Genomic DNA, 12,747 nt, shown 5'->3' with positions numbered 1-12,747 from the left:
CGCCCCCCCCACCTCGCTTTACTCCTCCCAGGAAGCGGTGATAGACAGTTCTGTGTGGTTCTCCACCCCCACCCCCCAGCTGAGTGGAGGAGTTGATGTGTCTCATTATAACAGCCAATGCAGCCGCCATCCACGCACAAGCAAAGAAGCATGTCCCATTTAAATACACCCACGCAGCCCCAGCGCCCTTAGCCGATCAGGGCGCGCAGCCCACACGCACCGCGGCTCCAGGGCTTGGAGATCCGCTCAGGTTGGGCTCCCGGACCCGGAGGACCGACGCTCGGAGGATCTCGATCTGGCGCTGTGGGAGCCGGGGTGGGCGGAGGAGGCTGGGCCCCGGGCCTCTGGCGCGACAGCCGCATGAGGACGCGAGTGAAATAGACCAAGGTGGAATTTCCAAGGGAATAGCTTCGGGGTGGTTTTGGTCCATCTCTCCCGCGAAGAAGTCGACATGGCGAGCGACTCCCCGGCTCGCAGCTTGGATGAAATAGATCTCTCTGCTTTGAGGGTGAGCGGAACATGCTTTCTGATTTCTTTCCAGTGTTTTGGGTCAGAGTGAGTGGGCTCGGTGCGTGGACTGGGGCTGGGGCTGGTGGGCAGAGACAGGCGAATGCCACGCGAGGGAACCTGGATTCTCGTGTTGATTCAAGGGCTGCCGAGGTGTTCTAGGCTTAGCCCCCACCGCAGAGGTTGTGCGGTACGTGTCCTCCTTTGGTGGGAGCCAGACCTCCCCCCGAAAACCCTTAGAGCTTATGCCAGTTTCATCTTAGACCGGTGTAAGAGCATTAAATGAAAGGCTCGAGTGTGTGAGTGTGTGTGTGTGCATAAGCCCCGGTGCCAAGGCTCTAGACCCCACTGTCCTTTTCTGTAAAAAGAATAACAACAGCGTGAATAAAGGCACTGGCGCCTCACGTTTTCCATCAGCCTGCAAGAGGACATTGTGAGCCTGGCTGGCTCCACGAAGCCGAACCTGCCGCTCTACGGGGGCAGCTCTTGCTGTGCCAGTCTTGTAGATGGCAACTGCCTCCCCTTCCCCCTTTTCAGCTATTCGCGCCCGGACTCCCTCTCAGCGCTCTCTGAAATGCCGGTCTGCCACTCACCTTTATTTATGGTTTTAACTCAGCCCTGCCTGTGCTTTCTGACTTTGTGGCTGTGACATTTCAGTTTTATGGATGAACTTAAGCAGGTGAAAGGGATGTGTTTGTGCTCTGCTTTTCCCCAATCAGACCGGAACTCCTGGGGGAGTGTGTGTGTGTGTGTGTGTGTGTGTTTGTGTCTGTGGTCAGTCCTTTGTAAAGCACCGCGCCTCCCCTCCCCCCTCCGCCCCGAGCCCCCCTGGTTTAATTTACCCTCACGTGAATTGCCTCAGACGCCGTTTCATTGTATTGACTAAGACATCACTGATAGAGAATCCATTTTGCTGTTGTTTTGGGATCGGAATACCAGGAATCCCAGTACCGCCTCGATGCCTCCCCACCCCCACCCCCCAATCCCAGCACACTCCTTCGGGGAAGGGGGCTGAGCTTTCTTGCCATATTAATTAGATGCTGCCTGCCGGGAAGGGGGTGAGGGGTGGGGGTGGCAGCGGCACCGGGGGTCTGAGAAGGATTGTCTACCCATCTTAAAAGGGCTTTTTCCTCTCTTGACCTCCCCCCCCCCGCCGCGCCCCACCAAAAAAAGCGATTGTATATACTTGAGGCAAGGAGGGTCGGTGAGACGGAACTGATGGTGGCTCTGAACACAGACACAGAAGGGGTGAAGCTTGTAAGTTCACACGCCCTCCTGAGGAGTACATTGTTAGATGGATGCTAAATCTTGGGATTATGTACTTGAATCTTCCGTACTTTCCTTGACATTGCCTCCTTCTCCACGGTTATTTTTAAGAACTACCTTTATGGTCAAAGTGGTACTTTTTATTTAGTCTCGTTAATTCTCCGTCTCTGCTTACCCCCCTCTTTTTAACTCCCTCTCCTTTTCTTAATCCTTCCATCTCAGAGGTGAGGTTTCTTCGAGGCAGTCAAGGGGCTGAGAAGAAACAGAGATGCCATTGGAAATGGCTTTTTTTTTTGATAGTTGGGTAGCAAAAGCTCATTCATGCGTTATTACAGTAAGCTGTCTATTTCCCTGGCACTGAAATGCCACAGTGAGAACCCGTGGCCCCCTGGGCAGCTGGGGTAGGGGTGGGGGTTGGGTAACAGGGTGGGTGCTTTGGCCAAGTGTGTGGCTTCCTGCTTTATAGACTGTGTGTTCATTTGCCCTACTTTCTGCGCTGGGAGTTGCTGCCAGCGGGTTAATCAGGTGGATGGATGGCCCAGACTTCTGGGTAGAGGAGAGTGGCAAAGCAGGGGAGGGGATGGGGAGGGGGAGTATGAACAATGGGCAAGACTTGAGATTTCCCTGAGCCGGAATCTCAGCATCGGCTTCTCTAACGGATAGCGCTGTGATGTGATTTTAAGTTGGACTTGATCTAGAGGTGTTTCTTGTGGGCTTTTTCCTGGGGAAGGTTTTCTCAGATGCCAGGCACAGAGCTCGCAGGCTTAGGAGCAACCACAAGGGCTCACCTTGCTCACGGCCGACATGGAGTGTGATTCACACATGGGAGACCTGTGCTCCTTAGATCACTATTAAGAAAAGATATTTCTCACAATTCACTGAAATTTCTCTTCCTGGCTTGGGCTTCAGTGCTTTGACACTGTGTCTCTGCCTGCAGGAGGTGTGGAAAGAGAGAGGGCTCCAGCTTCCAGCTCGTTCAGAAGATGGGGAACTGCTGGCTGGAGGATTTAAATGTAGATGTGGGGACAATTGCATTCTGGAGGTCTGGTGGTAGGTGAGCTGGGCAGATCCAGAGTTGAGTCCAGAGGCTACAGAGGTAATCTCAAATCAGAGGCCAGACCATCTTTTTCTGTCTTCCTAGATAAGGAGAGATGGGCTCATGTATAGATGAGAGGTCTCATTTGTTCCTAAATCCTCAGGAAGGCCTGCCTGCTGAGAACTTCCTGGGGAATGCCTGACCCCTGAAATGCAGCCAAGGTCAGTGGCATCTAGGAGAATTTGCTGCAGCCTCACCAGTCTCTTGCTGTTTTGGTGGCTCTTTAATGTACACAATCAGTGCCCTTTTTGTAAACTCTGCGCTCAATGCATTAAAAGCAGATCCTGTCTGGAGAAGCCTTTATTGTTCTCAGTCAGTGATCCCAGATTGGACCCAGTCTAAATTTTCCCCAAATAGCAACAATGCAAATTTAGACCAGAGCACCAAGCGACAGCCTTGATGACTTAAATTATGCAAGATTTGGATGGTTTAAGAAGTCAGAAAAGAGAGGATGGTTAGAAAAGAGGTGATCTGAATCCAGTTTTATTAGTCCTGATTTTTAGAGCTCTAAAGATAAGCTAAGTCTTGAGGGAAGGGAATGGCTTCACAGATTTAGAGCTGGAAGAGAACTGTGGAACACCTAACCACGCCTTTCATTTAATGCTCTGGAAGCTGAAGCCTTGAGAGGTGAAGTCCATTGCCCAAGGTCATACAGCCCCCTTCCTGTTTGGAGGTGTAGTGAGTGGGGGTGGAGAAGGATGGTTTGGGGAGGATTTAGGTTCCCTGACTTCTCATTCAATGCTCTTTTCTATAGGTCACACTGTCTGTGGCTACACTTTCTGCTGAGAGGCAGAGAGAGATTATTTCACCAGGGTCATGGGATTTTATTTATCAAAATTAGAGAAACTGCTTCATGCAGATAAGTTCATAAAACATTAAACCATGGAGCCCTAAGGTATCTTTGGAATTCATCTTGCCCAACCTCCCTTCAGTTTCTCCTCAGCAGGCAAATGACTGAATCATCTAGGACAGATGGTTGTCTCCGTAACCCTTTTCCATCTAAACGTATCTCTTGGGGTCAGTCTAGAAATACACATTATTCAAATGTCTCTGTGTGCAAGGTTTATAGGGTTTTATGTATGTTTTGTATAATGTATGTGGATACTTATATTCTGTATAGTATTACAGATATAAATGATCCATGTGGGTGTATGAAATGTGTGTATACATACATAGGCAACAAAAAACAATCATTCAAATGCAAGGCTTGAGTCATTCTTCCTTCAAGATATGACAGTATTAAAAGAAATGAAATGTGAACCAGTATGCTTTATTACATAGGAGGTGAGGTCAGCCCAGAAAGCTTTTTGGAGATTAGCATATATCTGAATCTGAGCACGTTGGCCGTCCTTAGCTTGGCCCACAGAGTAAGGCAGTCAAGGCCAAGATTGGTCTTTGCTGACTTCATACTCTTAAGTTTCTGCCAGGACTCGCACTCACTTTTCTCTTTGAACAGAATTGGATGACCTCTGCTTGTCTTTCTCCCTTTACCCCTCATTCCCTTCTAGGCCTAGCTATTTCTTTCTCCATCGAAACCTAGATTTAAGAATTGTCCTCATCTGGAAGACTTGCATGCATTCTTCCTGCTATACTTTTTGCACTTGTGTTATAAACCATATAGGGTTTTCTTTCTACCTGGTCACTAAACTGTACACTCCGTGGGGCCAGAGGCTAGGTTTTGTTTGTTTCAAAATCCATAGTCCCAATTAGTTGAATAAATGCATGAATGAGTGAGTGAGTGAAGTGGACTGAGCGCTGGGTTCTATGCCCATGTCTTACTGAATTCTGTGATGTTAGATGAGTCCTTTATCCATAATTAACTAAAAATGAGAATGATCACAACTGCTTGCCTTCCTCATACACCGGTTTCATCAATAAAGTATTTATGGCAGTGCTTTGAAAACTGTAAAGCATTACGCAAATATGCTATTCCATGATTACATAGAATTTTATGGGAAACTTGATTCCACCAGCATTTGATCCCAATGATTGTATGTAATAGGGATCCTGAGAAAAAGATATGGGAATTTTGAGAGTTCTTTTTCCTTTTAATGTACTAGTATGGCCTTATATTGACCTCTCATGGCCTATATCCGATCCCCTGATGGCCTGGGTTGACCTTTGCTCCAGGTGACTTCAGCCCAGAAGCTTTTGGAGATTGGTATATTTCTAAACCAGTAGCAAGTATCAGCATCTTTCATTAAAAGCTTTTCTTTAAAAAAATTTTTTTCTCCTCTTTATGGATTAAACATTTTTCAAATAAAAACATATTTATTGTGCTTGTGCCTTTTCAAAGTTTGTGTGTGGGTGGGGTGGGGGAGGGAGACTGTGCCTGAAATGATACAGCACTAATCCAGTATCTAAATCCTTTTGGTCAGAGAAATCTTGACCATTGGTAATTCATTATCCCAGAGTATTTATTTACATTTGGTCTTAAATGAGAATTTAGTAAAGTTGCATGAATTGGTAACAGTATCTTAAAATGATAGTAGCATAACAGTTTTTAAATTAGATACATGTACTGTGGTATTAAACAGGTGTTTTCTTTGCCATGACATTGCCTCATAATAAAGTAGGGTGTATTGGTAGTTATCAGAACATCAGAGAAATATGTATAACCATTTTCAGTGTCCATTATTAGCTAGAGTAATCTTTGTACAAAACCTAATGTAAGTCATGGCTTGCTGTTTGCCTAATTAGCGGGTTAGGAGGTTATGAAACATTTTGTTGTTGAAAGAATACCCAACACTCTTCCTTCATGGGTAGATCATATTTCCCCCCTTATCTGTAGGGCTCTTTGATACCTCATAATTTTGAGTCTTGCCCATTGGCCCTTTCTTCTTTCTGGCCTGCAGTTAATTTTCTTTGCCCTTCTTGTTCTACACCATTCCTTCTTTCAGTGATAATGTTTCTAAGACTCACCCAGTTTTGAGCTACTGTGATCGAATAATGGCGTCTATGTCCAGCTTGACAGAATCATGCTGAGTCTCTGTGTCTCATAGAATATGGGATGTCCTGTGTCTGAAAGATGCTTTCACGTCAGATAGGTTTTTCCATTTCTGTGGGGAAAGTAGCTCTGTGCGAACAGGGCCTGAACTAACAGTGTGCTGAGAATTCCAAGAAAATCTGGGTGATATTTTTGAATGAGATGTTATTCTGCACATATAAATATAAGGTTCCTAGTGGAGAGAGAGGGAAGACTTAAATAGAAAATGTTGGATGAATTCCGCTTATAATTTCTTCCCTTCTGGTTGGAAGCTTATTTCCCTATAGAGAAAGATGATTCTCTAACCACTTTTTTTTTTTTTTTTTGCATACCCAGGCTGTCTCCACTTGTCTCAAGGGGGTGCCTGGAAATTCTCAAAACATGTTTTATTTTACCCCAACCTTAAAAATCTTTCCTTAATATCTATTGCATGGGTCCTCTTGTCTCCAGTACTCCTGCTGCAGTTCCTCTCTCCTAGGCAGCACTCTTGTCTTTACCACCAGCCCTCTCCTGGCTAGTCTCCTTTGTACACTGTAGCCATGTTAGTCTTCCTAAAAGCACAGTTTCAGACTGAGTATTTTTTATTCGTGGCCTTCCCTGACTCCTCACAGTCTACAGACCAAAGACTAAACTCTTTACATCAAGACCAGTTAAAATTCAACTGGGCACTTTACCATGCCCCTCAGTTTAACAACCATTCCTTTTCACCTGCTACAGGGCATAGCTTCCTTCTCCCCATGGATGCTCTTTAGGGGCTTGTTGTTTGTTGTTTTGTCACTAAGTCATGTTTGACTCTTTGCAACCCTATGGGATGCAGCACATTAGGCTTCCTTGTCCCTTCACTATCTCCAGGAGCATGGTCAAACTCATATCCCTTGAGTTGATGATGCTATCCAACCATCTCATCCTCTGTTGCCCCCTTTTCTTCCTGCCCTCAATCTTTCCTAGCATTGGCGTCTTTTCCAGTAAGTTGGCTCTTTGCATCAGGTGACCAAAGTATGAAACTTCAGCTTCAGCATCAGTTCTTTCAGTGAATATTCAGGGTTGATTTCCTTTAGGATTGACTGGTCTGATCTTGCTGTCCAGGGAACTCTCAAAAGTCTTCTCCAGCACTACAATTCAAAAGCATCAATTCTTTGGCACTCAGCCATCTTTATGGTTCAACTCTCACATCTGTACATGACTACTGGAAAAACCATAACTGTGACTCTACAGACCTTTGTCAGCAAAGTGATGTCTCTGCTTATTAATACTCTGTCTAGGTCATAGCTTTCCTTCCAAGAAGCAAGCATCTTTTGATTTCATGGCTGCAGTCACTGTCTGCAGTGATTTTCAGTTCAGTTGCTCAGTCGTGTCTGACTCTTTGTGACCCCATGGACTGCAGTACGCCAGGCTTCCCTGTCCATCATTAACTCCTGGAGCTTGCTCAAACTCATGTCCAACAGGTCAGTGATGCCATCCAACCATCTCATCCTCTGTCATCACCTTCTGCTTTCAGTCTTTCCCAGAATCAGGGTCTTTTCCAATGAGTCAGTTCTTCGCATCAGGTGGCCAAAGTATTAGAGCTTCAGCTTCAGCATCAGTCCTTCCAATGAATATTCAGGACTGATTTCCTTTAGGATGAACTGGTTTGATCTCCTTGCTGTCCCAGGGACTCTCAAGAGTGTTCACCAACACCACAGTTCAAAAGCATCAATTCTTTAGTGCTCAGCATTCTTTATAGTCCAACTCTCACAACCATACATGACTACTGGAAAAATCATATCTTTGACTAGATGGACCTTTGTTGGCAAAGTAATGTCTCTGCTTTTTAATATGCTGTCTAGGTTGGTCATAGCTTTTCATCCAAAGAGCAAGTATCTTTTAATTTCATGGCTGTAGTCACCATCTGCAGTGATTTTGGAGCCCAAGAAAATAGTCTCTCACTGTCCCCGCTTTCCCCCCGTCTATTTGCCATGAAGTGATGGGACCGGATGCCATGATCTTAGTTTTTTGAATGCTGGATTTTAAGTCAGCTTTTTGATTCTCCTCTTTCACCCTCATCAAGAGGCTCTCTAGTTCCTCTTTACTTTCTGCCATTAGGGTGGTGTAATCTGCATATCTGAGGTTATTGCTATTTCTCTAAGCAATTGCCTACTTTATTCTCTTTTTCTGTACCTGCTACCCCAACATCCAACATTCCAATACCACCTTTTCCACAAAATTTTCCCTGATTCTTTCAGATAGAAATTATCCCTCTGACTTGTAAATCCTCTTTGAACTGAGCTTATACCTGTTTTTTTTTTTTTTTTAGATCACTGCTTTCTGTCTTGGATTTTATTTACTATTAGACAGCAAGCTTCATGAAAGCAGTGTGTACTTTTGGTTTTCTTAGGAATCCCACTTGGATGACCTCTGGTTCTCCAACCTCTGGATAATGTAGGCTGTTAATGGAGCAAAGACTGCTAAATTGTTAAAAGTTTGTTTAATTAAAAAAGCGTTTCTTAAAAAAAGGGGCTTCCTTGGAGATCCAGTGGTTAAGACTCCATGCTGCCACTCAGGGGGCCAGGGTTCGATCCCTGGTCTGGGAACTAAGATCCTGCATGCCTTGTGGCTTGGCCAAAAGATTTACATAAATATTAAAAGAAAAGGTTTTCACTGTTTTCATTTTAAAAGCATGTGATCATTGCAGAAAACTTGGAAAATGGAAAAAAAGCAAAAATCATTCATGATTCCCAGTGGTAACCACATGTATGTTTTAGTACATAGCTTAGTTTTTCCCTGTGTGTGCTCAGTTATGTTTGACTCTTTACAACTCCATGGACCGTAGCCCACCAGGCTCTGTGCATGGGATTTTCCAGGCAAGAATACTGGAGTGGGTTGCCATTTCCTCCTCCAGGGAATCTTCCCAACCCAGGGATCGAACCTGTGTTTCCTGCATTGGCAGGTGAATTCTTTACCACTTAGCGCCACCCAGAAAGCCCCAGTTTTTCCCTATGCATAGCTAAATAGGTAGTTTTTAAAAATTAAGATCATATTGTATATATTACCTGCAACTTTTAAAAAATAATCAGCCTTTTTGCACACTATTAATTTTTTCCTATACCATAGTTTAAAAAATTATGTTGAATTTAAAACTTATGTAAAAGTTTATGTAAAAACTTATGTATGGAATGCTCATACATTGCTTGTGGGAATGTAAAATGGTACAACTCCTTTGGAAAACGGATTGGCAGTTCCTCAAAATGTTAAATAGAGTGTTAGCATGTGGCCCTGCAATTCTACTCCTAGGTATATACCAAAGAGAAATGAAAACATATGAACACACAAAAACTTGTTTTTAGTAGTGTTATTCATAATAGTCAAAGAATTAAAACAACCTAAACATCCATTAATTGATGAATATATATATGAAATGCATTATATCCATAAGATGGCATTATTTGGTAATGAAAGGAAGTGTTGATTCAGGCTGTAACATGGATGAACATTAGACTAAGCAAAAGAAACCAGACACAAAAGGCTACATGGTATATGATTCCATTTATATGAGATGTTCAGTACAGACAAATCCATAGATACAGAAAGTAGATTAGTGGTTGCTGAAGCTGGAGGAGAGGGAGAGTGGAAAGTGACTGTTAATGTCCTAATATTAAATATTAGATAGTGGTAATGGTTGCTCAACTCTGCACATACAGTAAAAACCACTTGTATACTTCAAAAGGGTGAATTTATGGAGTCTGAATTAAGTCTAAGTAAGATTGTTATTTAAAAATTAGGCAGTTAGTACAATGAGCCCCCACTTACGGCCATCCACATATATCCAATCTTATTTAATCTTCATCCTATCCACTTCCTCCCCCATCTTAGTTTGAAGCATCATACCCTTTCATTTGTAAATATTTCAGTATGCATTTCCAAAAGATAAATACTCTTAAAATGCATAACTGCAATACTGTTATCATGCCTAAAAATTTAGAATGTAATTTTTAATTTCTTCAAATATTCAGTGAGTGTTCAAACTTCTAATCATGTGTTTTAAGGACTACTTAGCATTTTACTGTGAGGATACATCATAAAATATTTAATCAATTCCTATTGATGAAACTTACGGTTATTTTAAACTTTTCAGCTTTTGTAAGTAGTACTTGGATAATCAAACATCCAAATATATGTCCTTGTACACATTATTTTAATACATTATGCATTAGAGTTATTTGTCCTTATATTGGAGAAGGCAATGGCACCCCACTCCAGTACTCTTGCCTGGAGAATCTCAGGGACGGCGGAGCCTGGTGGACTGCCGTCTATGGGGTCGCACAGAGTCGAACACGACTGAAGCGACTTAGCAGCAGCAGCAGCAGTCCTTATATTAATATATAAGTATTTCTAGACATCTCTGTTTCCTTAGAATAACTTCTTAGAAGTGAAACTTACGGTGAAAGTTATAAATGATCTTTAAGGCTCCTGATGTTGTCAAATTATCCCCCAATTTCCTGTGAGGTAACTGTACAAATGAACAGATGAGGCTTGGAAAAAATCGATTAATTTTTCAAAGGTCATAAAGCCTGTAAATGGCCAAGCTTACGACTGATCTTCCCCAAAGCCAGAGCCCATATTAACTCACTTGGCCAGAATTTGACTCGTGGACCTTGTCATGACATCAGATTTATCTGATGTATTATCTCCCTGGGTTCACAGATTATCTAGAAGCCTTTCATTTTAGGCACACGGTCTCTTTGATGAGCATAGTTGGTTTTGTAGTGCTATTTCCAAAATATTTCTTCCTTGTGATTGTCTGTTTTTTAAGTAACCAAGGTTAGCTTAGAATAAATGTGCCTTTTCTTGTCTAAAAAGCATAAAGTACAAGCCCCTTGGGGGTTAGCAGTGATTTTCTTTTACATTGTGTGTAAGGTATGTTTCCATTTAATTTGCCATTTTCTTTGGAGAAGTATCTGCCACTTGTCTGGAAGGCATACGGAATCAGACTCAAAGGTCTCCATTTTTGAAAGCAGGGAAGACCACAGAGTTTGCAATTATTACAGAAGATGGCAAGCTAGGAAGACATGTTAGAACAGGAACCATTCTCAAGCTTTTATCTGCCAGATAGTTATTAAAATCAAAATCTGGACTTAAACTTTTTTTTACATGGCTAAAGATATTTTAAGATTACGGTGGAGAAAATGGAAGATGGAACTGGCAGCCAAAAGTGTAGAGTCCTGTGTCTCACCCACCGTGTACTCTCCACCTGGTCTATAAGAAACAGACATAACCTTGTGGTTCTCAGTCTTATGGAGGCCAACTGTCTCTCTTTACTAGATTTTATAACCTAATCCTCCATTTAAAATGCCTGTAAATTATTTATACCTAAGATAAAAACCTGAGCTTCACATGCACATGGTTTCATCATTTCTACTTCTAGGTTTTTTTTTTTTTTTTAAGCAGCCTGTAATCAAATTATAGCAGTGTGGTGGGTGGAATAGGTTGTAAGCAGTAATTGCTAACTGTATTTAAATAATAATATTTAGCATTTATAGAGCACTTTATATCTTCAAAGTACTTGCAAACATTATCTAATTAAATACCCTCTCTGATTATAATCTGGATATAAATGTACTTAAATCCAGAACAGGGTCATGAGAAAAGTATGCATTTAAAGTTAATGCTTGCTAGGCTTTAAAAACCTATACGATAATTGGTGAGTTAGATTGGGGTTCCGTTGGATTGCTTTTGTGCATCTGTTTGTTCAACCTCATAGCAAAGTCAGATTATATCAGTACTTTATCAATGCTTCTGCTTGATATCTGACCATTAAGGACTGTGTTGATCATTGCTCTGGTCCTTACAGACCCTAAAATATTCATGATATAAATAAGCTTTAAAATGGGCTCCTTCACTACATTTCATGCCCTGGTCTCAGATGAAATTCTCATTAGTAAGTGCAATGAAGTGGGGTAGTGTGAGGGAGAATGGCTATGCATTGTGGTTTAGTAATTTCCATCTGAAAAAAAAATACATTAAACTGCACGGTAGGATACATCATAAAGAAACGCACTGGAGAAATGAAACATCTTGAATCTTACCGCAGTAATGACTTCTTGCTGTTTTGGGCACATGTCTGTGTATTGTCCCCTTGCATGTGTGTCCTGTGTTGGCAATTTTGAGTGTTTGGAGCAAGGACCAGTGTGGCTTATCCAGTAGATGCTAGAGGAGTCTGCAGCTGGTAGATTCTCAGTAAATGCTGCCCTGTGCATTCTGATTTTCTAAGAGCTGTTTGATAGGTTAATTGCCTTAACAGTGGTTCTCAAAGTGAAATCCTCGTTTCAGCAGCTTCAGGATCATCTCAGGTCCTGCCTCTCTGACCTACTCTGGAGGTGGGAATTGGAAGCTCTGGGGCAGGGGTGGGGGTGGCGGGTGGGTAAGAAGCCTTTCAGGTAATTCTGATGCAGTTACCACTGGCCTAAATGTTTTGAAGACAGTTTCCTTCTTTTTTCATGTTGGCTCATTCATTCATTTAATATTGATATTTATTGAGCATCCACTGTTTACTGTGTGGAGGATATGGTGATGAAGACACACGAGAATGCTGTCCTCATTAATCTTATCCCCTAATGAATGGGAGTATACATTAAATCATAAAAATGACTTACTAAAAGCAAGTCGCTTTGGAAGAACACAGAATATATCCACAGAAATTTGAGTTTGCCTGAAAATGTTGCAGAGTAGGAAATAATGATTTACGTAAGGTAACTGCAACTTTTTTTAAGGCTTATAACTTCGAATTGTGGAAAGCACATACTTCTAGGAATATGAACTTTAAAACTTAACCCTAATTGAATAAAAAAACCCTTCACACTAATACTGTATTATATTTGTATGAACTGTTTGTTAGAAAAGGGATACTTAAAATGGT

At 42.2% G+C, this 12,747-nt stretch overlaps 1 protein-coding gene across 11 annotated transcripts in view; it reads left to right on the top strand.

Annotated features, from left to right (window-relative positions):
- Positions 1-15: 15 nt before the first annotated feature.
- TNIK (TRAF2 and NCK interacting kinase) overlaps positions 16-12,747 on the top strand; it is a 405,472-nt gene continuing 392,740 nt past the window's right edge. For 10 of the 11 annotated variants that reach the window (XM_086394188.1, XM_086394149.1, XM_086394139.1 and 7 more), the window contains exon 1: positions 16-508. In XM_086394188.1, the coding sequence (XP_086250314.1) occupies positions 452-508 (57 nt within the window). In that variant the 5' untranslated portion in view covers positions 16-451. The remainder of the gene's footprint in view (positions 509-12,747) is intronic. The other variant, XM_086394160.1, reaches the window with a different exon arrangement.

The sequence above is a fragment of the Bos grunniens genome, chromosome 1 (assembly GCF_055505025.1).
Source record: "Bos grunniens cultivar Pamir isolate PY7600 chromosome 1, Bosgru_T2T1.0, whole genome shotgun sequence".
NCBI lineage: Eukaryota > Metazoa > Chordata > Mammalia > Artiodactyla > Bovidae > Bos > Bos grunniens.
This window is presented reverse-complemented; position numbering and strand designations above follow the sequence as displayed.